Source organism: Triturus cristatus, chromosome 11, assembly GCF_964204655.1.
Source record: "Triturus cristatus chromosome 11, aTriCri1.1, whole genome shotgun sequence".
NCBI lineage: Eukaryota > Metazoa > Chordata > Amphibia > Caudata > Salamandridae > Triturus > Triturus cristatus.
In genome coordinates this window covers 3,414,052-3,439,930 of record NC_140594.1, presented here as the reverse complement: position 1 = coordinate 3,439,930, position 25,879 = coordinate 3,414,052, and the positions used below count along the sequence as shown (strand labels likewise).

Here is a 25,879-nt window from a genome sequence, read left to right as displayed (position 1 = left end):
CATTGAGATGAGAGGGGCAGGGGAACCCTTGAGGTGACAGGGGCAGGGGTACCCCTTGAGGTGAGAGGGGCAGGGGCACCCTTGAGGTGAGAGGGGCAGGAGCACATTTCAGGTGAGAGGGGCACCCTTGAGGGGAGAGAGCCAGGGGCACCCCTTGAGGGGAGAGAGGCAGGGGCACCCCTTGTGGTGAGAAGGGTAAGGGCACCCTTGAGATGAGAGGGGCAGGGGCACCCATGAGTTGAGAGGGGCAGGGGCACCCCTTGAGGTGAGAGTGGCAGGGGCACCCTTGAGGTGAGAGGGGCAGGGGTACCCTTGAGGTGAGAGAGGCAGGGGCACCCTTGAGGTGAGAGAGGAACGGTCTTGGCAATAGTACAAACAGTGTTAATGTTGTTGATAATGTTCAGTGTATTTGCTGTATCAGCGATTGGCGGGCTCCCGGAATGAGCGCCCTGTTGACACAGTCACTTTTGAGTGTATTTGCGCTTTCAGCATGTAGGATCCAATAAATCAGTTAACCGCACATCGACCTCATTTATTTAATTATTTTGTATTGTTCTGCGGCTTGCTGGGCAGGAGGGACAAGCGACGTGACTCCACCACTGACTCCGCTTTCCTCTTACAGAGCGGACACATTGAGGGCAAGGTTCTTGACACGTACCACAGCACACTTGTCCTGCTCCCCGCCATCCTGGAGTATCTGCAGTACATTTTCATCGCTCTCGGCCTCCTGTTACTTGTGATCTCTCTGGGTCTCGTCATCACGAATAAGGTAAGGCGGGGGGGGTGGGGTGGGGTGGTGGCGATATTTGGCTGTGAGGCTTTGTTTGGAGACTATCCGATGACCTCCTGGCCCTGCACTTATGCAATGTGTGCAAGGTAGGTGGTAATATGGAGTAGAGGTGTGTCAGTGCATTCACAGTCCACTCTTCATTTTCCTATGTACACAAGTGATTGAGTACCATGGGGTATCTGTGTCTCAGTGCAGTGAGGTCTGGTCTGTGTGTCCTCATGCATGGTTCAAGGGAGTGAGTAACATGGAGTAAAGGTGTCTCAGTGCAGTGGGGTCTGGTCTGTGTGTCCTCATGCATGGTTCAAGGGAGTGAGTAACATGGAGTAAAGGTGTCTCAGTGCAGTGAGGTCTGGTCTGTGTGTCCTCATGCATGGTTCAAGGGAGTGAGTAACATGGAGTAAAGGTGTCTCAGTGCAGTGGGGTCTGGTCTGTGTGTCCTCATGCATGGTTCAAAGGAGTGAGTAACATGGAGTAAAGGTGTCTCAGTGCAGTGGGGTCTGGTCTGTGTGTCCTCATGCATGGTTCAAGGGAGTGTGTAACATAGAGTAAAGGTGTCTCAGTGCAGTGGGGTCTGGTCTGTGCATCCTCATGCATGGTTCAAGGGAGTGAGTAACATGGAGTAAAGGTGTGTCAGTGCAGTGGGGTCTGGTCTGTGTGTCCTCATGCACGGTTTAAGGGAGTGAGTACCATGGGGTATCTGTGTCTCACTGCAGTGGGGTCTGGTCTGTGCATCCTCATGCATGGTTCAAGGGAGTGAGTAACATGGAGTAAAGGTGTCTCAGTGCAGTGGGGTCTGGTGTGTGCATCCTCATGCACGGTTCAAGGGAGTGAGTAACATGGAGTAAAGGTGTTTCAGTACAGTGGGGTCTGGTCTGTGCATCCTCATGCACGGTTCAAGGGAGTGAGTAACATGGAGTAAAGGTGCCTCAGTGCAGTGGGGTCTGGTCTGTGCGTCCTCATGCATGGTTCAAGGGAGTGAGTAATATGGAGTAAAGGTGTCGCAGTGGGGGCTGGTCTGTGTGTCCTCCTGCACGGTTCAAGGGAGTGAGTAACATGGAGTAAAGGTGTGTCAGTGCAGTGGGGTCTGGTCTGTGCGTCCTCATGCACGGTTCAAGGGAGTGAGTAACATGGAGTAAAGGTGTCTCACTGCAGTGGGGTCTGGTCTGTGTGTCCTCATGCATGGTTCAAGGGAGTGAGTAACCTGGAGTAAAGGTGTCTCAGTGCAGTGAGGTCTGGTCTGTGTGTCCTCATACATGGTTCAAGGGAGTGAGTAACATGGAGTAAAGGTGTCTCAGTGCAGCGAGGTCTGGTCTGTGTGTCCTCATGCATGGTTCAAGGGAGTGAGTAACATGGAGTAAAGATGTCTCAGTGTAGTGGGATCTGGTCTGTGCGTCCTCATGCATGGTTCAAGTGAGTAACATGGAGTAAAGATGTCTCAGTGTAGTGGGATCTGGTCTGTGCGTCCTCATGCATGGTTCAAGTGAGTGAGTAACATGGAGTAAAGGTGTCTCACTGCAGTGGGGTCTGGTCTGTGTGTCCTCATGCATGGTTCAAGGGAGTGAGTAATATGGAGTAAAGGTGTCTCAGTGCAGCAAGGTCTGGTCTGTGTGTCCTCGTGCATGGTTCAAGGGAGTGAGTAACATGGAGTAAAGGTGTCTCAGTGCAGCGAGGTCTGGTCTGTGTGTCCTCATGCATGGTTCAAGGGAGTGAGTAACATGGAGTAAAGGTGTCTCAGTACAGTGGGGTCTGGTCTGTGCATCCTCATGCACGGTTCAAGGGAGTGAGTAACATGGAGTAAAGGTGTCTCAGTGCAGTGGGGTCTGGTCTGTGTGTCCTCATGCATGGTTCAAGGGAGTGAGTAACATGGAGTAAAAGTGTCTCAGTGCAGTGGGGTCTGGTCTGTGTGTCCTCATGCATGATTCAAGGGAGTGAGTAACATGGAGTAAAGGTGTCTCAGTGCAGTGGGGTCTGGTCTGTGCATCCTCATGCCCGGTTCAAGGGAGTGAGTAACATGGAGTAAAGGTGTCTCAGTGCAGTGGGGTCTGGTCTGTGTGTCCTCATGCATGGTTCAAGGGAGTGAGTAACATGGAGTAAAGATGTCTCAGTGTAGTGGGATCTGGTCTATGTGTGCGAGTGAGTTGCTAATATGGAGTAAAGGTGTGTCAGTGCATTCAGAATCTGTTCTACATTTTCCTATTTACGCAAGTGCGTGAGTAGCATGGCGTATAAGTGTCCCATTGCAGTGGGGTCTGGTCTGTATGTCCCCATGTATGGTTCAAGTGAGTGAGTAACATGGAGTATAGGTGTCCCAGTGCAGGGATCTGGTCTGTGTGCGCAAGTGAATTGGTAAAATGCTGTAAAGGTGTCCATTTGAAGTCTGGTCTACATGTTTCTATGTACGCAAGTGAGTGAGTAACATGGAGTATAGGTGTCTCAGTGCACTGGGAGTCTAGTCTGCATGTACCTATGTGTATAAGGGAGTGAGTAACCTGGAGTAAAGGTGTTTTAGTGCAGTGGGGTCTGCATGTCTTCATGTGTATGCGAGGGAGTGAAAACCATGTAGTATAATTCTCAGCGCAGTACAGATCTGGTTTGCGTGTCGCCATATGTGTGAGGGAGTGAATAACAAGTAGTATAGGGTGCAGTGCAGTGGGAATCTAGTTTACATGTCCCCATATGGGTGAGGGAGTAAGTAATATTGTAAGAGGAGTCTGGTTTTCATGTCCCCATATGTGTGCGTGAGTGATTGAGTAGTATAGATCTCAGTGCAGTGGGAATCTAGTTTACGTATCCCCATATGGGTGAGGAAGTGGGTAACATGGAGTACAGGTCTCCCATTGTAAGAGGAGTCTGGTTTGAATGTCCCCATGTGCATGAGGGAGTGAAATCTATGCGGTATATGTCTCAGTACAGATGAAATCTGGTCTGCATGTTCTCATGTGTTTGAGGGAGATGGCATAACATGGAGTACAGGTCTGTGAATGTGTGAGTAATGGGACTGATCTGCGATCTGCGAGTCCCCATGTGTGAGAGAGATTGCTTAACTTGTACTAGGTCTATAAGTGTCCCCATATATGTGAGAGACTGCATAACATGTAGTATTGGTCTATTAGCATCCCCATGTGTGTGAGAGACTGAGTAACGTAGCATAGGACTATCGGTGTCCCCATATGTGCAAGAGGCTGGTTAACATGTAGTACAAGTCTATTGGTGTCCCAATGTGTGCCACAGACAACGTAGCATGTAGTATTAATCTATTGGTGTCCCCATGTGAGCGAGAGACTGTGTAACATGTTGTACGGGTCTATTTGTATCCCCATGTGTGCAACAGACTGTGTAACATGTAGTATAGGTCTATCGGTGTCCCTATGTGTGTGAGAGACTGCGTAACATGTAGTATTAATCTATCGGTGTCCCCATGTGTGCGAGAGAATTCGTGACATGTAGTATAGGTCAATTGGTATCCCTGTCTATTTGATAGTCTGCTTAGCATATAGTATAGGTTCATCGGTGTTCCTATGTGTGTGAGAGACTGCTTAACATGTAGTATATATCTTTTGGTATCCCCATGTGTGAGAGAGACTGCTTAACATGTAGTATAGGTCTGTCGTTGTCCCTATATATGTTAGAGGTTGTTTAACACGCAGTATAGATCAATCCACATCCCCGTGTGTGAGAGACTGCGTAACATATAGTATAGGTCTGTCGTTGTCCCTATATATGCTATAGGTTGCTTAACACGCAAGATAGATCAATCCACGTCCCCGTGTGTGAGAGACTGCGTAACATGTAGTTGTTGGAAGGGGCGATCTCAGGGGGGGGTTACAGAACACGTTCCTGACCACCCCGTGACCCACCTCTTCCAGAACCAGGCCGAGCACCGGCGGGGAGGCCCTTCCAGGAAGGGGTCTCGTACTTTAGGATCGCACTCGCTGAGCTGGCACTACTTGACAAAGGGACACCACACAGTAGGTTTCAATAAACGGAGATCTTTATCTAAGATTCTTTGGATCTTTATGATCCGCAAGGTAGTCTTTGGTCAATACAGCAAGCTTGGTAATTCTTCGGCAAAGGGGGTTGGGGTAGCGGGACAGTTCTAGGTTCAGAGTCAATGCCGAGTATCCTTCGCGCAGCTGTCAATTCTCGAGCCGGGGGACACGGTACAGTCTTGGGTCCAGTCGGACCAGTGTATTCTCGAGCCGCGACCACGTCCGCAGGGCTCCGGGAGGAAGGAACTGTCAATCGGGAGATCTTCGGGGAGCCGCGATTCACTCGGCAGGCTCAGCTGGTCTTAGAGTGGGGGGAGCCGCGAGTCTCTCAGCCGGCTCCGATGGTCTTAGAGTCAGGAGGAGCCGCGAGTCTCTCAGCAGGCCCCGATGGTCTTAGGGTCAGGGGGAGCCGCGAGTCTCTCAGCAGGCCCCGGGGTTCGTAGTGTTCTCGGGAGCCGCGACGACGTCAGCAGGACTCAGATGGTTTCCAAGGATCGGGTAGCGTCCTTCTTTGCAGTTTCGTCGAGCCGCGACCAGGTCCGCAGGGCTCTCTTAGTTCCAGGTCTTCTCTACCCTCAGCACCCCCTGTTATACCCCTCATTCTCTTTGAAGTCCGGCGTCCACACAGAGAGGGGTCTTGGTTTCTGGGGGCGGTGTTGGGATTTCCTGCCGCTCGGCTCTTTGATCCTTTCAAGTTGGCCGGGGAGGGACTCCAGAGACCCAGCATGCGGGGAGCCATCTCCCTGGGGGTCCGGAGGGCGATCGAAACCCTCTGTTGAGAGGAGGTCAGAGGTGTGACATAGAGACTACTCCTCCCTGTCGTGCTTGGGGGGTGTTCCCTCTCCCTTGGCCGGGCATGGCGCGTTTAGGGTTTAGGTTTCGCTGGGGCCCCAGGCCGGCCATCGGGACATCGGGACATGGTGGCCAGGGGTCTTCGGTGGCTACGGGGTGGGGAGGATGGGCGGCTATAACCAGGGACCAGGGGTGGTGTATGGGTTGGGTTTGGGGGCTAATGATCAAGGAGGCCTACGCCACGAGGCCGGGCCCCACACGCGTCCCCCCCCAGCTGAAAGTCGGGGAGAACTACCCATCCTCTTGGGGGTTCTGCTCGCTGAGGCGGAAGAATCGGGACAGGCCGTCAGCGTTGGCGTGGTCAGTACCTGGGCGATGCTCTACGGTGAAGTCCATCCCCTGGAGGGAGATCGAGCATCGCAGCAGTTTGGGGTTTTCTCCTCTCATTTGCATCAGCCACCGTAAGGGTCGGTGATCTGTTTGGACTCGGAAGTGGGTTCCGAACAAGTAAGGCCGTAGTTTCTTTAGTGCCCAGACTACTGCGAAGGCCTCTCTTTCAATGGTGCTCCACCGTCGTTCCCGGGGTAGTAGCCTTCGGCGGATGAAGGCTACAGGCTGGTCTAGGCCCTTCTCGTTGAATTGTGAGAGGACGGCCCCGATACCGTGCTCCGAAGCGTCCGTCTGGACTACAAACTCCTTGGAGTAATCGGGGGCTTGGAGCACGGGGGCTGTACTCATCGCGGTTTTTAGGGCGTCGAATGCCTCTTGGCAATGGGGGGTCCATTGTACTTTCTTCGGCTGTTTCTTGGAGGTTAGTTCTGTGAGGGGGCCTACTATGCTGCCATAGTTTTTAATGAATCTTTGGTAGTAGCGATGAGGCCTAAGAAGGCCCGGACTTCGGTCTGTGTCGCAGGGGATTCCCAGGCCAAGATGGCGTTGAGCTTGGGCTGGAGGGGGGCGACCTGCCCGCTCCCGACCTGGTGTCCCAGGTAAACCACGGACCCTTGTCCAATTGGACATTTGCTGGCTTTGACGGTTAGGCCCGCTTTGTGCAGGGCCATCAGCACCTGTCGGAGGTGCTGGAGGTGTTCGTCCATTGGGAGCTGAACACCGCAATGTCGTCTAGGTACGCGGCGCTGAACTCTTCCAGCCCGGCCAGGACCCTGTTGACCAGCCGCTGGAAGGTGGCCAGGGCATTTTTCATTCCAAAGGGCATGACTCGGAAGCGATAGTGCCCATCTGGGGTGGAGAAGGCGGACCGCTCCTTGGCTCCCTCGCTGAGCGCAATTTGCCAGTATCCGCAGGTCAAGTCGAAGGTGCTGAGGTAGTGAGCAGCCGCCAGGCGGTCAATGAGCTCGTCTGCGTGGGGGATAGGGTGAGCGTCGGCTCGGGTGACCGTGTTGAGCCCCCGGTAGTCCACACAGAACCTCAGTTCGGGGGCGATCCCCGGGGCCGCTGCTTTCGGAACCAGTACCACGGGGCTAGCCCATGGACTGTCGGAGGGTTCGACCACCCCTAGGGCTAGCATCTTGGCTACCTCGGCCTGGATGCAGGTCCGGACCCTGTCAGGGACGCGGTAGGCTCTGTGCCGTACTGGCGGGCTGTCTCCGGTATCCACGTCGTGGACACACCAGTCGGTGACCCTGGGGGTGAGGGAGAAGAGGTCTGCGAATTGCCCCAATATCTGGCGGCAATCGTCGTATTGTTGGGGGGTGAGGGAGGAGGAAAGTCTCACTCCTTCTATAGAGCCATCCTTTTCTTTCGCGCACAGGAGGTCCGGGAGGGGCTCGGTGTCCTCCTCGGCCCCATCGTCGGTGGCCAGGAGCAAACTCAACTCCGTCCTCACGAAGTGAGGTTTGAGGCAGTTCACGTGGAGGACCCGGAGGGGGTTCCGAGGGGACTGGACGTCAACTACATAAGTGACTTGACTCTTCCGCTCCACGACCTTGAAGGGTCCAGTCCATTTGTCTTGGAGAGCGCATGGTTTCACCGGAGCCATCACCCAGACCTGTTGGCCCGGCTGGAACTCGACCAGAGTGGCATTCTGGTCATACCAGCGCTTCATCTCCTCCTGGCTAGTCTCCAGGTTTGCTTCGGCGAGCTCTCAGAATTTCCGAGTCTGGTTAAGGAGCGCCAAGATGTATCGGAATACATCTTGGGGGAGCCCTCGGGGGGCGGTCTCCCAGCCCGTAGAGTAATTTGAATGGGCTGAATCCCAGGGATTTTTGGGGAACTTCCCGGTATGCGAACAGGAGGCAGGGGAGGAGAACGTCCCACATGCGACGGAGGGGCTCTTCGAGGCCCATGATCATCCCCTTCAGGGACCGGTTAAACCGTTCCACTAGACCATTGCCTTGGGGATGGTACGGGGTGGTAAATTTGTACGATACCCCGCATTGCTGCCATAAGGACTTCATGTACTTCGAGATAAAGTTAGTGCCGCGATCACTCACGACCTCGCTAGGGGACCCCACGCGGGAGAATATCCCCATCAAGGCCCGTCCCACCACGGGGGCCGTCACGGTTCGGAGGGGAATGGCCTCGGGGTAGTGGGTGGCGTGGTCCACCAGTACGAGGATGAACCGGTGGCCTTGGGCGGTCCTTGGGTCCAGAGGTCCCACAATGTCTATCCCACCCGCTCGAATGTGGTACTAACGACGGGGAAGGGTTGTAGTGGCACCTTGCGCTTTCCGCCACTTTTTCCGCTGGCCTGGCACGTGGGACATGACTTACAGTGGGCTTCGACATTAGCTCGCATCTTGGGCCAATAGAAGTGGGTGACTAAGCGATGATAGGTTTTGTCTTGGCCCAAGTGTCCCGCTAGGGGTACATCGTGGGCTAGACCCAGGAGGAAGTCTCGGAAGCGCAGGGGTACCACCAGTACCCGGGCCGATCCTAGCTCGGCAGACTTCTGCTCACTGTACAGGAGGTCGTTTTCCCAATACACCCAATGGGTTCCGGACTTATCACCCGCCGCCTGGGCTTCGGCCTGCTGCCGGAGTCCGATGAGGGAAGGGCAGGCGGCTTGTTCTCTGCAGAACTCTTCCCAGGAGGGGCCCCCCTCGGAGCGCCATTGCGCCAACTCGGGCAGGTCATTTGCTCGGGGTTCTGATATAATGGTCCGTTGTAGGGGATGGGTTCCCCTTCCGGGGGGGGGGGGGGGGGGAGGTCATCGGGCTCGGGTAGCCTGTCCCGTCCCTCGGGGTGGGCGACTGGGTTCAGGGTTTGGGCCTCACCTCCCTCGAGGGGAGGCAATCGGGCTGACATGGAGCGCGTGGTGGCGCACACCCATTCGGGTAGGCCCATCAATCCTAGGTGGGCCCTTCGTTCCACCTGTCCCCACAGGAAGCTCTCGAGGTCGTTGCCCAGGAGGCAGTCTACAGGCTGGGAGGTTCGGACGGCCACTCTCAATTTACCGGTTACTCCCTCCCCCATTCGAAGGGTACCAGGGCCATCCTGCAGAGGCTCTCGGAATTGTCCGAGGATATAACCGGACAGAAGATGTCGGGAAGTATCTGGTCTTCGGCTACCAGGTGGCAGTGGACCGCGGTGACACTCGCCCCGGTGTCGCGGAGGGCCTCGACTCGGTGCCCGTTGACCGTCACCTGCTGTCGGTATTTCTTGGTGTTGGCAGGTAAGGCAGTTCCGGGAACCATTTCTCGGTCTCCTAGGGAGACCAGAGCCATGGCTGCAGGCTCCCACTCCTCGGTGTCCTATATCTCCTCCCCTAGGGCCACGGTGGCCATCTGTCGGGCTGGGGGAGCGGTCGCTGCGGCCCGTTGGTACCTGGGACATTGGGGGTCACTGGCGTAGTGACCAGTCTGTTGGCATCGGTAACGTATGATTTTGTCTCGGGGTGCTTGCTGGAGGTGGTGCTGGAAAGTGTGGGGGTTGGTTTCTGGGGGGACTATGCTGGGGGCCTGCCTGGAATTCCCTCTGTCTTCCCTGGTTCCCCCCACAGCTCTGGCGGGGAGGTCCCTGACTGTGGCGGCCGTAGTCTCCCACGGGGCCCTGGGGGGCCCGGGTGTTCACCCAGCGGTCAGCTTCAACAGCCAGTTTCCGCGGATCTGTCAGCTTGCTGTCGAGGAGGTGCTGGCATAACTCTACAAAGCAATTTGCGGACAAGTGTTCCCATGCGATCAGGTCGAACAGCTCCTCAAAGGTGGAGACCTTGCTGCCCTTGATCCACCCATCTAAGGCCCGACTGTAAAAGTTCCCGTACTCCACCTACGTAGTACCGGGTATCTTTTTGCAGTCTCGGAACCTTTGCCGGTACATCTCGGGGGTGAGTCCATATCTCGCTAACAGGGCCTCTTTCATGTGGCTGTAAGAATTTAGCACAGTGGAGGGCAGGTCCAGCAGGGTGTCTCTCCCCTCGCTCAGGAACCAGCCCCACAAGCCAGCCCCCCAATCCTTCTGTGGGACTCGGTGGGAGGTCATGGCGACCTCGTAGGCCTTGAACCATTGCTGGATGTCGTCGTTCTTGTAATATTCTTTCACCACATCCTTTGGGATGTGGACCTTTGGTTCCACCGGGGAAGAGGTCCCTTGATTCCCCGGGGGTCTGGATTCCTCATTCCTGGCCTTGAGCTCGATCTCTTTTAGTCTGCGCTCATGTTCCAGTTGAAGTTTTTTTTCTTCGTGCTCTCGCTGGCGTTTCTTCTCTTCAAGTTCCCCTTGTAGGCGTAATTGTTCTACAGCTAACTTTTTCTCGGCCAATTTTAGCTCTCCCTCTATCTTCAGCTTGGCCAGTTCTAGTTCGTGGCTGCGGCTCCTTTCCCGGTCTGCTAGTTCTTCTGGGGATAGGCCACCCTCTCGGGCGTTACTCCTTACCGGGGTGCTTCGGAGATCGTTCGGCAGCTCCATCCGTCGACCGCCTCCTTCAGTTTGGGGAAGGGAATCTCCGGACTCTACTCCGGCCTTCAATGCTTTCTGGAAATCTTCTTTGGTGCTTAATCCGGTGGTAGCGATTCCAAGGTCTTTGCAAAACTGTTTTAATTCTCGGTGCGTATACTCTTCCAACCGGTCCTCTCGGAACGTAGAACTCGCGTTGGTTCCTGTGGTACTCATGGCGGTTCCTTCTTCCATCTTTGTTCGGTAGTGCGTCAGCCGTTTACTGTACGATCTCTAGGTGTCGGCTCGGATCCCGTCGCCTGCCACCAAATGTTGGAAGGGGCGATCTCAGGGGGGTTACAGAACACGTTCCTGACCACCCGGTGACCCACCTCTCCCAGAACCAGGCCGAGCACCGGCGGAGAGGCCCTTCAAGGAAGGGGTCTCGTAATTTAGGATCGCACTCGCTGAGCTGGCACTACTTGACAAAGGGACACCACACAGTAGGTTTTAGTAGACGGAGATCTTTATCTAAGATTCATTGGATCTTTATGATCCGCAAGGTAGTCTTTGGTCAATACAACAAGCTTGGTAATTCCTTGACAAAGGGGATTGGGGTAGCGGGACAGTTCTAGGTTCAGAGTCAATGTCGAGTATCCTTCGCACAGCTCTCAATTCTCGAGCCGGGGGACACGGTACAGTCTAGGGTCCAGCCAGACCAGTGTATTCTCCGGCCGCGACCACGTCCGCAGGGCTCCGGGAGGAAGGAACTGTCAATCGGGAGATCTTCGGGGAGCCGCGATTCACTCGGCAGGCTCAGTTGGTCTTAGAGTGGGGGGAGCCGCGAGTCTCTCAGCCGGCTCCGATGGTCTTAGGGTCAGGGGGAGCCGCGAGTCTCTCAGCAGGCCCCGATGGTCTTAGGGTCAGGGGGAGCCGCGAGTCTCTCAGCAGGCCCCGGGGTTCGTAGTGTTCTCGGGAGCCGAGACGACGTCAGCAGGGCTCAGATGGTTTCCAAGGATCGGGTAGCGTCCTTCTTTGCAGTTTCGTCGAGCCGCAACCAGGTCCGCAGGGCTCTCTTATTTCCAGGTCTTCTCTACCCCAGTCCCCTTAGCACCCCCTGTTATACGCCTCATTCTCTTTGAAGTCCGGCGTCCACACAGAGAGGGGTCTTGGTTTCTGGGGGCGGTGTTGGGATTTCCTGCCGCTCGGCTCTTTGATCCTTTCAGGTTGGCCGGGAGGGACTCCAGACACCCAGCATGCGGGGATCCAGCTCCCTGGGGGTCCGGAGGGCGATCGAAACCCTCTGTTGAGAGTAGGTCAGAGGTGTGACAGAGACTACTCCTCCCTGTCTTGCTTGGGGGGGTTCCCTCTCCCTTGGCCGGGCATGATGCGTTTAGGGTCTAGGTTTCGCTGGGGCCCCGGGCCGGCCATCGGGACATCGGGACATGGTGGCCAGGGGTCTTCGGTGGCTACGGGGTGGGGAGGACGGGCGGCTATAACCAGGGACCAGGGGTGGTGTATGGGTTGGGTTTGGGGGCTAATGATCAAGGAGGCCCACGCCACGAGGCCGGGCCCCACAGTAGTACAGGTCTATTGGTATCCCCATGTGTGTAACAGACTGTGTAACATGTAGTATTAATCTATCGGTGTCCCCATGTGTGCGAGAGAATGCGTGACATGTAATATATGTCTGTTGGTATCCCCATGTGTGAGAGAGACTGCGTAACATGTAGTATAGGTCTGTCACTGTCCTCTATATAAGCAATAGGTTGCTTAACATGGCAGTATAGATCAATGCACGTCCCCGTGTGTGAGAGAATGCGTAACACATAGTATAGGTCTTTCAGTGTCTGCATTTGTGTGAGGGACTCAGAGTCCCCATGTATGCGAAAGACTGTGTAACATGTAGTATAAATCTATCAGTATCCCCATGTGGGCAAAAGATTGCGTAACATGTAGTATATGTCTCAGTGCAGACGAAATCTGGTCTGTGTGTTCTCATGTGTTTGAGGGAGATGGAGTAACATGGAGTACAGGTCTCTGAGTGTGGAGGTAGTGTAGTCTGCATTACCCATGTGCTAGTAACATGGATTATAAGACTGGTCTGCGTTTCCAGATGTGTGTGGGAGACTGTGTAATGTAGTATAGGTCTATCAGTGTTCCCGTGTGTGAGAGACTGCGTGAGAGACTGTGTACCATGTACTTTAGGTCTCTCAGTGTTCCCAATGTGTATGAAAGACTGCATAACATGTAATGCAGGTCTATCAGTGTTGTTGCTGTATGTGAGAGACTGCGTAACATGTAGTATAGATTTATCGGTCTCCCCTTGTGTGTGAAACAATGCATAACATTGAGTAGAGGTCTCTGAATGTGTGGGGGGTGTAATCTGCATTACCCATGTGTGAGTAATGTGGAGTATGTATAAGACTGATGTGCGTGTCCAGATGTGTGCGAGTGTCTGCCTAACATGTAGTATAGGTTTATCGGTGTCCCCATGTGTGTGAAGGAATGCATAACATGGACTACAGGTCTCTCAGTATGGGAGGAGTGGAGTCTGCATGACCCATGAGAGAGTAACGTGGACTACAGGTCTGTCGGTGTCCTGGGAGTCTCCCCTGCGTGTCCTCGTGTGTGAGAGTCGAGGTAATGTGAAGTACGTCTCTCGGTGTCCTGGGAGTCTCCCTTGAATGTCTTCAGGTGTGTGGAGTCGAGGTAATGTGAAGTACATGTCTCTCGGTGTCCTGGGAGTCTCCCTTGAATGTCTTCAGGTGTGTGGAGTCGAGGTAATGTGAAGTACATGTCTCTCGGTGTCCTGGGAGTCTCCCTTGAATGTCTTCAGGTGTGTGAGAGTCGAGGTAATGTGAAGTACGTCTCTCGGTGTCCTGGGAGTCTCCCCTGCATGTCCTCAGGTGTGTGAGAGTCGAGGTAATGTGAAGTGCGTCTCTCGGTGTCATGGGAGTCTCCCTCGCGTGTCCTCAGGTGTCTGAGGGACGGGATACGGGTTTGAGTGTAACCATTGAATGAATTACTTTTCAGACTCCAGCGTGGGATGAAGTTGTTTAAACATTTTTTTCAGCCATTAGTTACAAAATGCACTTAGCAATTTTTTTTTACTGTTGTTTTAATTTAAAGTTAAAACAACATCAATACCACAGTCTTATGTGTATAGAATAAACAGTTCCCTTGACGCAAATGTGCAGATTTTTCTTTTTGTCATTATACTGTTTCGAATGATATCTGTCAGGTGTGCCCCAGCCCTCCTTCACTAGTTCACATTCCAGTGTATATGGCTCTTCCCCTCCCTTCTGGTGGCATGTCTAGCTCCTCTCTGCTGACCAAGCACTAGGCACGTCTGTCTGCTGGTCAAGCACTATGTATGCCTAGCTCCTCTCAGCTAGTCAAGCACTATGTATGCCTAGCTCCTCTCTGCTGGTCAAGCACTATGTATGCCTAGCTCCTCTCAGCTAGTCAAGCACTATGTATGACAGCTCCTCTCGGCTAGTCAAGCACTATGTACGTCTAGATCCTCTCAGCTGACCAAGCACTTTGTACGTCTGGCTCCCCTCAGCTAGTCAAGCACTGTGTATGCCTAGCTCCTCTCAGCTAGTCAAGCACTATGTATGCCTAGCTCCTCTCAGCTAGCCAAGCACTATGTACGTCTGGCTCTATAGAGGTCCAGTGTTTAGAATTTTGCCCATAGGTTTAAAGATTGCGGTATGGAGGATCTTATTTTTGACACCAGAAATAATTCCTTGATGTTCTCTTTCGCTGTTTATCTCTCATGGATGGGACATGCCCCGTAGGCAGCTGTGACGTATGGTAACCCTTGTTCTTCCTGTATCCTTCCCTTCCGGGTCAGGCAGCAGGTGGCTCTCTGGTGATCACCCCTGCACTGTTATGAGGCAAGGATGGTGACGGGTAATGTTTACACTCTAAAGCTACTTAAACTTCAGCACCTTAACTTTTTTTTAATTATTGAAAAACTTTACGTCACTTGTCTTTCATCGAAATCACCCCTCCCCTGACACCTGTACAGTTATTTTCTGGTTCTGCGTCAACTAATGCCCATGTCAAGCCTGGTTCCAAAGCTGACCTTTGTTTCCCTTAAATGATCAGCTGCTATAAAACTGTGTCCAGGAAAGTGCCTTCAGAACTGCCAGCTTATGTCCATCATCTGCGCATGTGCAGAAACCCTCTAGTGTGGCAGTCCCTCAGTCGTTTCTTTGAAAGTGCTGGACAGGGTCAAGCAGTGCCATGGTGTGGGTAAGTGAGATAGTGCGAGAGGTCTGTGGTGGAGGGGCAACTGCTGTTGCAGGGATTCTGCACCTACACAGAATCTGCGCAGGAAGACAGGACCTCGGTGTATAGGGGTGTACCAACCTATCACCTTAGTACCCAAAATCCCAAAACCGACTTACTATAGTGTCTCATTTGTTCCCCTCCAAAAATCACAGAGGTACAAATGATCAGACAACCCAGAACACAACACTCCCGACTCTCCCAGGAATCGCAGGAGCAAGACATACTCTTTTGCTCACTCACTCATATTTGTCCACAATAAGAATTGGCAGAGTCTCAGTAATGGTTTAAAATGTTGTGCTCTACAATACAGTATACGAGCCACAACCAGCAGCAAAATGCATAAACTCAAAACAATTAGTTTTGTTACAATTCCATAGAGTACAAAGGGGGAAGTCATTATATAAAGACAGTGGAAAAAGGACTATAAGGCTTAACCACCCTCCCCTTGACTGGAAGACGTTTATTTAAATAAAGGAAGGTCTCTGGGCTTTGAGAGCAGACCCCATACCTTAAAGCCTAGATTCAAGGTTTACATCATAGGAACATCCATAGAAAGGTTCCCTCCAAGTGTGTGTTAAAACAACATGCATCCCCGTAATATCAAAGCACGAGTCTCCAGCATTGCAGCTGTGTTTAGTATGTTATGTCCAGGTGCTAGGGACTGACCAGAGCAGAATAACAAGGGGCATTGTTTATTGACCTTACGCATAGTGTTCAGACAAAACTCCAAGAACTCAGCAGAAAACGTGAAAGGCAGACAGTTCTCATGTGAAAGGCATAAACAGAGGCTTGCAAAAATAAAGTCATGTAGTAACGTGCGCAAATGCAGCATCATGGCAGCAAAGCTCATGCTAACTCGGCAATGTGCTTAAGAGCCATATAACACCCTCCCCCTGGTAAGATCATAGGACATAGACAAAGGACCAAAACAGAATTAAAAAAGTCAAGCAGAGTTAAGAAACGTCTGAGAATAAAAACAAAAACAAATTTGAAACAATTAAAAAACGTTTATTTTAGACGTGTAAATAAGAAAAGTTTTCGGCTACAGGAAAACGGCATTATGAAGGAGGTTGTTAATCCATCAAAGTATGCAAACTTAAGAAAGCAATTCCTTCCAAAAGGTCATCCCTATCGTTTGTGGAGAATAGGGATGCCATCCATTCAAGTAAGTCGAAGGACTCCAAGAATTCTGATGCTTCCAGAAGCATAATCGGGCAACTTGCGTGATATTCGATGAAACTCTGATGTAGGAGGTTCTACGCAGCCGGACAGATATCCCATTCAGCCAATACTCCAAGGGCCGCTGCACACGCCATACAGCCATGCCCAGAACAAGCCTGGTCATGAGCCTCTAAGGGACCCATCAACTGGATAAAATCCGGGACTGGACATGACGTATTGGAGAGGCATAAATCCATGGCCCAATAGAAGGGGCACCATCGTCAGTAGAAAACTGGTTGCACGCAAGTAAAGTAGGCAAAGCGAAAAGTTAATCCATAACTCACGCTAAGCATTACTAATGGCAAGCATCCAAAAACTTGTTGCATTTGATCACGGTACAGTTGCAATTGTCCTGGGCTGTGCAGTACCACAAGATGAGCAGCCATTGCGCCGCAGGAACAGAAGCAGCTGGACTCCACCAGCTAACGCTAGCAGTAAAGAGAATCCCCTGAAGATGCTGGAAAAAATAGAATGCATAAAACCTGGTATTACTCTAAATATGGTCTGAAAGGAAGTCACAAGGCCGGATCCCACACGTTTAAAAAAAATGTGGAAGGCCATTAGTGTCAGACATATGAAATATTTGATGTATAAGTTCCCCAAAGTGAAGTGGGAAGTTAGTGTTCAAAAGGGACTGAATCTCGTTGATGTCATAGCCAGCTGTAATTCGAAGGTCTCTCGAGCCGAAATGAGAGCAAACTCTTGTTGGAATAGTAGCGCTTTGAGCCTGCTTAACTTGTTGAAATCTGTTTTCAAAGTCGGAATGGAAGGCCAAATAGAACTATCTATACTCCAATGCGCTGGCGGAAAATGCACATTGCTACAACAAGTAACTCGGTGTGAGACTGTTACTAAATAGGGAATTCCTGCCCGTAAACCACAGCAGTCTTGGTTGTTCAAAATAAGATAACTGCAGTTGGTAAGCAAGGTAAAAGTGGGAATACTTGACGGCATTGGCATTCCTTTTAAAAAACAAGCCAGATTAGGCACCGACACATTACACGAGCCATGCAACTATAAGTGTTTACAAACTAGGGAATGTCCTACTGTGGAATCGTAGTCCTCCCCTGTGAAGAAAACTTCCTTATCCTCACGTTGACATCTGTAAGTGAAAGGCAGGGACCATAATTCAGGGAGAAAAGCACTACCCAGGGATTGAAAGCGGACAATTGGAAAATGTTGCACGCATGATTTAAATTGAAACAGCGAAAAAGGAAGAGAAATAACCCCATGGATTAACCAAACAGCAGAGTCCGTTTCCGCTACAGAGAACGGCAAGGGCTCCAATTGTTCAATATGCAATAGTGTATATGCTGCATCTTTCATAGACATAAATCTCTGTTTATCAGTGAGATTAAACGGTAGAAACAAAGCAGAAGCATTCAAATGATCCCAAAGGACCTTTCCCATTTTGAGAGTCTGTAACGTTCATGCAAAATGTATAACAGATCTTAATTGATTTTGACCATGATACAACACAGATACATCACTCTGAACAATATCAATAACAGATTAATCAATATAATCCAATGTATAAATGCATGAGGAGAGTGTATTGATGCTATTGTCAACCACTGCAAGGACTTTTCCTAAATTAGCTTGATCAATTTGGCGCAGATGAACAGCTGCTTCAATCTATGAAAGTTTCCAAATTTCATTGTAAGTGGCATAATAAATCTCTTCGATCTAGGAGTCCTAGGTCCTAAGATAAAATCAGCCAAGTTGATGTCATTCGACAAGAGTGTGAGGTGTTGTTTCACTGATGCTAAGGTAGAATGTTCCAACCATTGTTGGCATAATTTACCCACCGAATATGTGATGACCGAGAGTGTAAGCGGATAACCTGGATCCGGTCTAGTCTGAGTGAAGCCAGGTGTTACATTATAAAAACGCAATTGACATGCATTAGAGTTTGTGTGCCACACATACCAACCGGATGGATCAATTTCAGAGACATTAAAAGTGTCATTCCAAAGCAAAGCTTGCAATGCATCAATAGTATAATTAGTCTGAGCACGCCAACTATCATATTCCGCCAAGGACGGAATGGATGGGATATTTAAATTCTTCACAGTGGCCAGGCCAAAACAAGTGGTTTGGAACACTGTATCATTCAAAAATAAAATTTGCGCTGGGATCAGGCAGGCACGATGTAACGCTTCAGTTCCTTGAACTTGCCACTACTTAGTGCCCCAGATCGATTTTAACTCGGTGGTCTCTTTCCAATGATCATAACCCTGTGTGGCCAATTTAGCCCTAAAAGAGTTGGAGTAAATCAATTTAGAGTGAGTCAGGATATATTTGGATTGAGCTGGCAAGTGAAGTTTAAAGCAATAGGATTCTGGATTAGACATGTCATAATCTGTAAAATATATGAACTTATCTCTAAGAGTTTTAGAACTCCTGTGTACAGGAGTAGGACAATGTTCCCATTGAGTATAATTAAGAACAGGTCTTAAGGTTCTTGTTTTGTGCAAAAAAATGATGCCCATAATGTTGATAACAGAAGAGTTCAGCATAGTTGGACGAATTTAAATACAAATCTTCAGCATCAAAAGCAACATAATATTTTAAATCAGAAAATAATAAATGTTCTTCTTGAACAACCCAATGGTCAGAATGTATATCCCGTGTTACCACATCTCCTAAGGAGACACAAAACACGTATGGCACTCTGAGCACCTCAGTCGTACCTTGGATTTCGAAATCTACTTTGTCCCAAACAATGCCATCTGCAACCGGGAATGCTGACATTTTCACAAATGTCTAATCACGTTTCATGATATGCGACGATGTGTGAGGGGCCAGAATTCCATCGACCAAGTTCACAGCAGAGCGTTCTGGCAAATAATGACCATTTATGAGTAAGAAGAACACTGTCACAAATCCAATTGACATGAAGAGGAAAATCAGGATAAGCACCAACCAGATGTAAGTCCATGGAGGGACCAGATGAGTCTTTTTGAACCAAGAGAAGAAACACTCAATTTAGTTGGTGGGACTGCCAAACTGGAAGTCGAGGAGGATGAGTCAGAAGAGAAGCTGGCATGATCTCCAAAGTAATCACTTGCAGTTCTGTTAATTGGCGGTGGTAGTGTTGGGTCAGCTTGATGTTGTCGAGGACTGAACGGCCCTTCACAAATGGACTCATCTGTAGGACAAGTATACTCGACTTCTGCATTGGAAAATAGAGGCTGGACGGATGAAAGGTCAATTGCAGTGTTCATCACCTTCCCAGTCATACGAGCATCAGAGGAAGAGGATGAAGTGAAATTGTGTTACACGATACAGCAGGTGTGACACTATTCAGAATCGGCCAGACGGTGTAACTTGATATTGTCCACTGAGATGTATCTGTTGTCTTTGCGACCAGGTAAAGGTGGTAAGATGACTGTTCAAGTACCCTTCACTCCAAGCACTGGAACCGGTGGACGATAGGAGGAACCAAGTTCTTCTTTGTTCTCCAACTTTTCTCATACCAGATCTCCAATCTTAGGAAGCCAGCTGGCAACCGGAATCAGCAGTGCTGTATCATTGGAAGAGGGCAAATGTTCAGTTGCGTAGCCGTCCTGGGTCTTTTGTAGATCCTGTAACACAGCAAAATGATTATCTACGTCAAAGGTTGCGGCAGCCACCACAACGTCTAGACCATCAAGGTCTGGCACAAACATTTTAATGCCAAAGAGCATTTCGTACAGGGTCCACCCACCCAGAGATCTTCTTGGGAGATTATTAATTGCACGTTGAACACCATTCAAATGGGCCAGCCATTTCCTGCCAGTTCCCAAGACCCTAGCTGTCAAAGATTGCTTTAAGTCACGGTTCATTCGTTCCACAATTGAATGGCCCTCAGGCCTGTATGGGGACGAAAACTGCACCAGCACCCCCATCTACTTCATTGCATCCTTGTAAGCCTTACAGGCGAACGCTGGACCTTGGTCCGAATGGAAGGTGCCACAGGCAAACATCCCGACAAAGACACGCAAATCCCTGATGACATTTCGAGCGTGAGCACTGCATTGTGGCAATACCCAAAGGAATCTAGTGCACAAATCAACTGCAACAAATATATATTTATACGCAGTACCAGAAGAGAATGGACCGCAGTGATCAAGATATACACAGCTAAATGAATCATTAGAAATACATAGTTGTGTTTGAGGTGGGCGTGTGACCGTTGACGGTTTAATTTGTTGACAAATGTCATTAGAGAGTACATAATTAAGGGTCTGTTTTTATAAACCACCCCACCCGCTGACACCCCGGCATGTGCAGAAGCCATGCCCTCGTGTGCTGCTTTGATCAAAGCAAGTCTGCGGTCCAAGTTGGGAATCAGCCCTTGCCCAACTGAAGGAATCTTAGCTTAAGGAACCTGTTCAGGAGTTATATGATAAGAGTATTTAGAAGGGAAACCCTGAGGATAAACAGTTCCCTCCCTCGTTGCAGCTACAGCTGCCAGAATATCATTATCTATTTTAGTCATGGACCTTGTAACTTCTGCTACGGAACACGTGGCTACTGCAGATTTGGCCGCTTCATCATCCAAAGAATTACCTAGAGCATGTGCTCCCACACGCTGATGGCCAATAGTATGTATAACATGTGTGAGGGGTAGAAGCTGATTAAGCTCTGCCACTTTAACCCAACGTGTTTTATGCTTAATTGCGCTGCCTTTAGAGTCTCGATAGTCATTTTGAGTCCCAAAAAATAAGTTGTCATTAAAAGACTGAACACAGTAGTAAGAATTGCATACAATAAGAGTATTCATATTCGGATCAGCAAACTCGAGAGCAAGAATAAGAGCTTGCAGCTCCGCCAACTGTGCGGTACAATCCCCAAGTGCTTGAGTATGCATGATGGAGGACTTAAATTCCCAATTGACAATGGAGCCAGCCATAATTGCGCAAGCCGCTGAATAAGCGTGTTTGGAACCTGTGGCCGATTGAGCTAAGCCATCGGAGTAAATAACACATTTGTATTCATGTAAAGGAAGCAAAGACAACGGAGGAGGATGAACATGTGCATACTGCAAAAACTCCTGTGCCTGTAGTGCAGGTTCAAAGATAAAAGTGACATCTGAAGACGTCAAAGACATAGCCCATTGTATCCAACTGGTATGTAATGCTTTGGAGTTTGGTACCCCTGCTTTAGTCACGGCCTCCAAAGCAGGGAAGGGTGTGACCATAAGAATGCGTTTACCTTGCGCCAATGAGCGTTCCTTCAGACTCGCCATCTGGACTGCGGTCAAAACCTTCTTAATATTGGGAAAACACATTTCAGCTGCAGTGTACAAATGTGATTTGTATGCAATAGGTACTGTGTCTCCCTCATTGGACGTCAAGTAAGTGAAACCCACCTTCCCTGGTATGATACGTATCACCAGGTTGGTGGTGTTATCACGCGTCAATAAGTATTTAGTTACAAGCAAGTATGATTGCAAAGAATGTAGAATAGAGGTATGTTCCGGGAGCCAGCTGGCAGAAGAATATGTTGGTTGTATCAATGCATAAAGCAGTTTGATACGCTGGGCATAATTGGGAATGTAAGTCCTCCCGAAATTAAAAAATCCCAGCAAAGACCGAAGTTTATTCAGTGTATTAGGGGGTTGCAAATGTGCACATTTCTCGAGGAAATGGGGGGCTAACACCTTTCCTTCATTATTGAGCTCATAGCCCAAAAAGAGCACCACCAAATGAGTGATGTGTGAATTTGCAAAGTTAAATTTATATCCATAGTCGGCAAACGCAGAAATTATGCCGTCGACTCGGACAAGATGCGGTATATGCTCATCGTCCGTGAGATAGATATCATCCACGTACGAGAACGCATCCGGATCTTTGTCGTGTAACAATGACACAACACACGCAGCAAATGCCCCGGGGCTGTTCTTATCCTCATGGGCAATAAAGTAAATGTTTTCCTGATTTCCGATGGCGGTGAATGCTGTCAAGTCACAGCTCTCGGGAGCCAAATTGTGACTATAGAAACCATTGGATATGTCCAGTGTAGTTTTGTATTTTATACTAACAAGGTTATTCACTAGCGCAGAGCTGTGTGTGTTTTGCAAATTTCAGTAATCCAATACAATCCGATAGGAACCGTCAGGCTTTGATACTGTAAAGAGAGGATTATTCATCGGTGATGTTAAGGATTCAATCACACCCTGATTCTCTAACTGCCTCAGAATGTCACAAACGTGAGCCTTAGCTGCTTGTTTGATTGGATATTGCGGTTGTGGCTGTGGTGTAGACCGTAAAGGTATCTCATGTGCCGGTGAAGCTATATCCCAGACCACCTTATTACGGTACACAGCGGGGGCCAGGGCCAAAGCCCACTTAGCTGCTAAAGCCTTTGCATGCTCCACAGGGACATAAGGTGAAAAACTCGGAAGTATCACTTCTTCCCCTCGAGAAGCGGCTAACACAAAAGGTGGAGGCCAATCTGCCTCCGCCAACAAAATGTTGTATGAGGAGGTTAGATTTTCCCAAAATATCGCCTTGATTGGACATTGTACCTCACCTTCAATTTGAAAAATAATGTCATACATTCTATCCGGGGGGCAACCCAGGTATCTGCTGTTTCCAAATTTATGAAGGTATCAGTTGCTGTGTCCTCCAGACAGGGACGCAGTGCCTCCCGCACTATGGTATCTTCCACTGCGCTGTCGAGCAGAGTCACCGCCTATGTCGAGTTAAGACGTCGTGCTCTTATTGTCTGAGGCATATCTCGGTGTTAAAGCAGCAACTTTCTTCTTCTGATATGGGGGTCTGAAACGAGGCAGGTCCTCGTGTTTGGCTTTAACGTCAAACTGTCGAGGATGATCTTGTCCCTGTTGTGTGGTCTGACTTTTGCCCTGATCTTGGCGCTCCCCACCACCGATGTGGGTGTCCGATGTGTCCTGTAAAGAACGAGGAGAGCGCTGATCAGGGACCTGAAATCTATAGGGAGTCTTAAGTTTTGCGCGGTCACGCAAGTCATAAGTACGCTCAGAAGCTTCAGGTGTCGGTGAACCTGCACGCAAACCTTGCGTCGGTTGTTGGTGCCCCTGTTTCTTATATTCCAGTTCTTTTTAGGAAAGAACGGATGCCCGTCTTTATCAGTCTGGGCTTTTTGTTGAGTTTCAGAGTGTGTTTGTGTTTGAGTAAAAGGCTTAACTAAGACTATTGCGGCCAATCATTTTATAAGCCTTTGCAATAATCTTTGGTAATTCGCGTGGCTTGTCTGCATCTGGAAAACACACAAGATGATGGACGGAATGTTGCACATTGGCAAAACATTCACCCCCAGTCACAGATCTGAGTTTAATCCATCGTTATTTTGCCCACCACGCCACCCCAGTTCAGACATGGCCATATGCAAATCAGTCTTGACCCTGTGCCTCATGGGAACAGTCCAGCCCGAACTGCCAAGCCATGTCTTCCTTGAACCGGAATCAAGCATCCTAGGACCAGTTTCTGGGTTTCACCCCTCTTCAGCGAGGATAGCTTGACTCCAGTGGCGTAGTGAGCACGGGACCCACGTCTGGGCATACCCTTCCCACATAGGATGAACAGCAAAACACACAAGATGATGGACAGAATGTTGCACATTGGCAAAACATTCACCCCCAGTCACAGATCTGGGTTTAATCCATCTTTATATTGCCCACCACGCCACCCCAGTTCAGACATGGCCATATGCAAATCCGTCTTGACCCTGTGCCTCATGGGAACAATCCATCCCGAACTGCCAAGCCATGTCTTCCCTGGACTGGAATCAAGCATCCTGGGGGTGAGTGTTTGATTTGCTCTAACGCTCCGTCCATCATCCCCTTTGGTATCGCTTTGTTCGCCCTTAGTTGGCAGGGTATGCCCAGACGTGGGTCCCTTGCTCACTTTGCCACTGGATTCAAGATAGCCTGGCTGATGAGGGTTATGAACCCGAAACCGGTCCCAGGATGCTTGTTTCCGGTCCAGGGAAGACATGGCTTGGCAGTTCGGGCTGGACTGTTCCCATGAGGCACAGGGTCAGACTGATTTGCATATGGCCATGTCTGAACTGAGGTGGTAGAGTGAGATAAAGAATGATGATGGATTAAACCCAGATCACTTGACTGGGGGTGAGTGTTTGATTTGCTCTAACGCTCCGTCCATCATCCCCTTTGGTATCGCTTTGTTCGCCCTTAGTTGGCAGGGTATGCCCAGACGTGGGTCCCTTGCTCACTTTGCCACTGGATTCAAGATAGCCTGGCTGATGAGGGTTATGAACCCGAAACCGGTCCCAGGATGCTTGTTTCCGGTCCAGGGAAGACATGGCTTGGCAGTTCGGGCTGGACTGTTCCCATGAGGCACAGGGTCAGACTGATTTGCATATGGCCATGTCTGAACTGGGGTGGTGGAGTGAGCTAAAGAATGATGATGGATTAAACCCAGATCACTTGACTGGGGGTGAGTGTTTGATTTGCTCTAACGCTCCGTCCATCACCCCCTTTGGTATCGCTTTGTCTGCATCTGGTACAACCTCCAAGCCGTTTGCCACTTGGAAGCTAACCGCATCCCCCTTAACATTAGCAAGAATCAAGTCAGCAACCACGTCGAGCACCACCACCAGTCTCATTCCCAACTCTACAGCCGCTTCAGCCCCGTGTTCATCTTGAACGCGTTTTATCATGGAGGGGAGAACGGTCATGGAGGGAGTGCCGAAACACTTCTAATATACCGCCGCAAACACCTTGCCCCAGGTGTTTCAATCGGCTAATTCGGGAAGTAAGTCTTTAGGCAAACTTATAGTTAAGATCCTGTGTTTCTCCACGGGATTGGTATTTGGAAAAACAGCCTCTATCTGTCCAAATTTTACAACAAGCCAATAAGGGAATTCATCCTTATTTTGTGGGCGCTTGCCCACCACGGAATTAACCATAAGGGAACTGATGGTCACAGCACTAGGACCCGCAGGTTGCGCAGCAACACCAGGTCGCCCCACTTGGAAGTTGCGCGACATGAACTGTATAACAGCTCTATGCACGCGTATCAAAGAAGTATGTAATACGCGGAGATCTGCAACTGCAGCAGTCATATAACGTGTGTGTGGGGTATACCCAGCAAAAACAGGCCATGTATCCCCATCTATTGATAAAGGGCCTAAACAGACCGGCGTTATTGGGTGAGGAAGGGGCGCCATTAAACCAAATTTGGTGTTGCCAAGCTGTGAGCGGAACCTCGAGAACCCTGTAAGGCTGATGAGCATGAGGAAGGGCCGTGGCAGTATATTCATGAAACAAATTATCTGTTCCATCCACCCCCGGAAAGGTGACCCAAGAATAAAAAACCTCAAAGCAGTAAGCTGCATCCGCTTCTACAAAAAAAATGAGCGCAACACCATCATTAAGGACTCCATTCGGAGTCAAATAAGCTGTGACCGCAGCACGACTAGGCAGTGCTGTGTTAACCACAATAATGTATAACAAAGAATGACAACCTAAAGCGTGGCAGCGCAATAAAAGGTTAACAAGAAAGAAAAGGAACCTTTTAAAAATTCAAGCTTGAAAGAACCTATAAAACCTAGGAGGTTACACCGTCACAGCTGTCTCCGGAAAAAGAAGTGAGGGGATTTTGAACAAGCACAAGCACTACTCAAGAGTCTCGCAGATAAGAACCAGACCAAACCTTGGCGGCGCCATGTTGCGGGGATTCGGCACCTACACAGAACTATTCACAGGAAGACTGGACCACGGTGTATAGGGGTGTACCAACCTATCACCTTAGTACCCAAAATCCCAAAACCGACTAGCTATAGTGTCTCATTCGTTCTCCTCCAAAAATCACAGAGGTACAAATGATTAGACAACCCAGAACACAACATTCCCGACTCTCTCAGGAATCGCGGTAGCTAGACATACTCTTTTGCTCGCTCACTCGTACTTGCCCACAATAAGAATTAGCAGAGTCACCATAATAGTTTAAAATGTTTATTT

At 49.8% G+C, this 25,879-nt stretch overlaps 1 protein-coding gene across 4 annotated transcripts in view; it reads left to right on the top strand.

The window, feature by feature from the left end:
• SCARB1 (scavenger receptor class B member 1) overlaps positions 1-25,879 on the top strand; it is a 636,132-nt gene that overhangs the window by 568,219 nt on the left and 42,034 nt on the right. For all 4 annotated transcript variants that reach the window (XR_014970694.1, XR_014970695.1, XM_085634841.1 and 1 more), the window contains exon 11: positions 623-769. Coding sequence is in view for 2 of the 4 variants with exons in the window: in XM_085634841.1 (XP_085490967.1) it covers positions 623-769 (147 nt within the window). In the remaining 2 variants the exon portion in view is untranslated. The remainder of the gene's footprint in view (positions 1-622; positions 770-25,879) is intronic.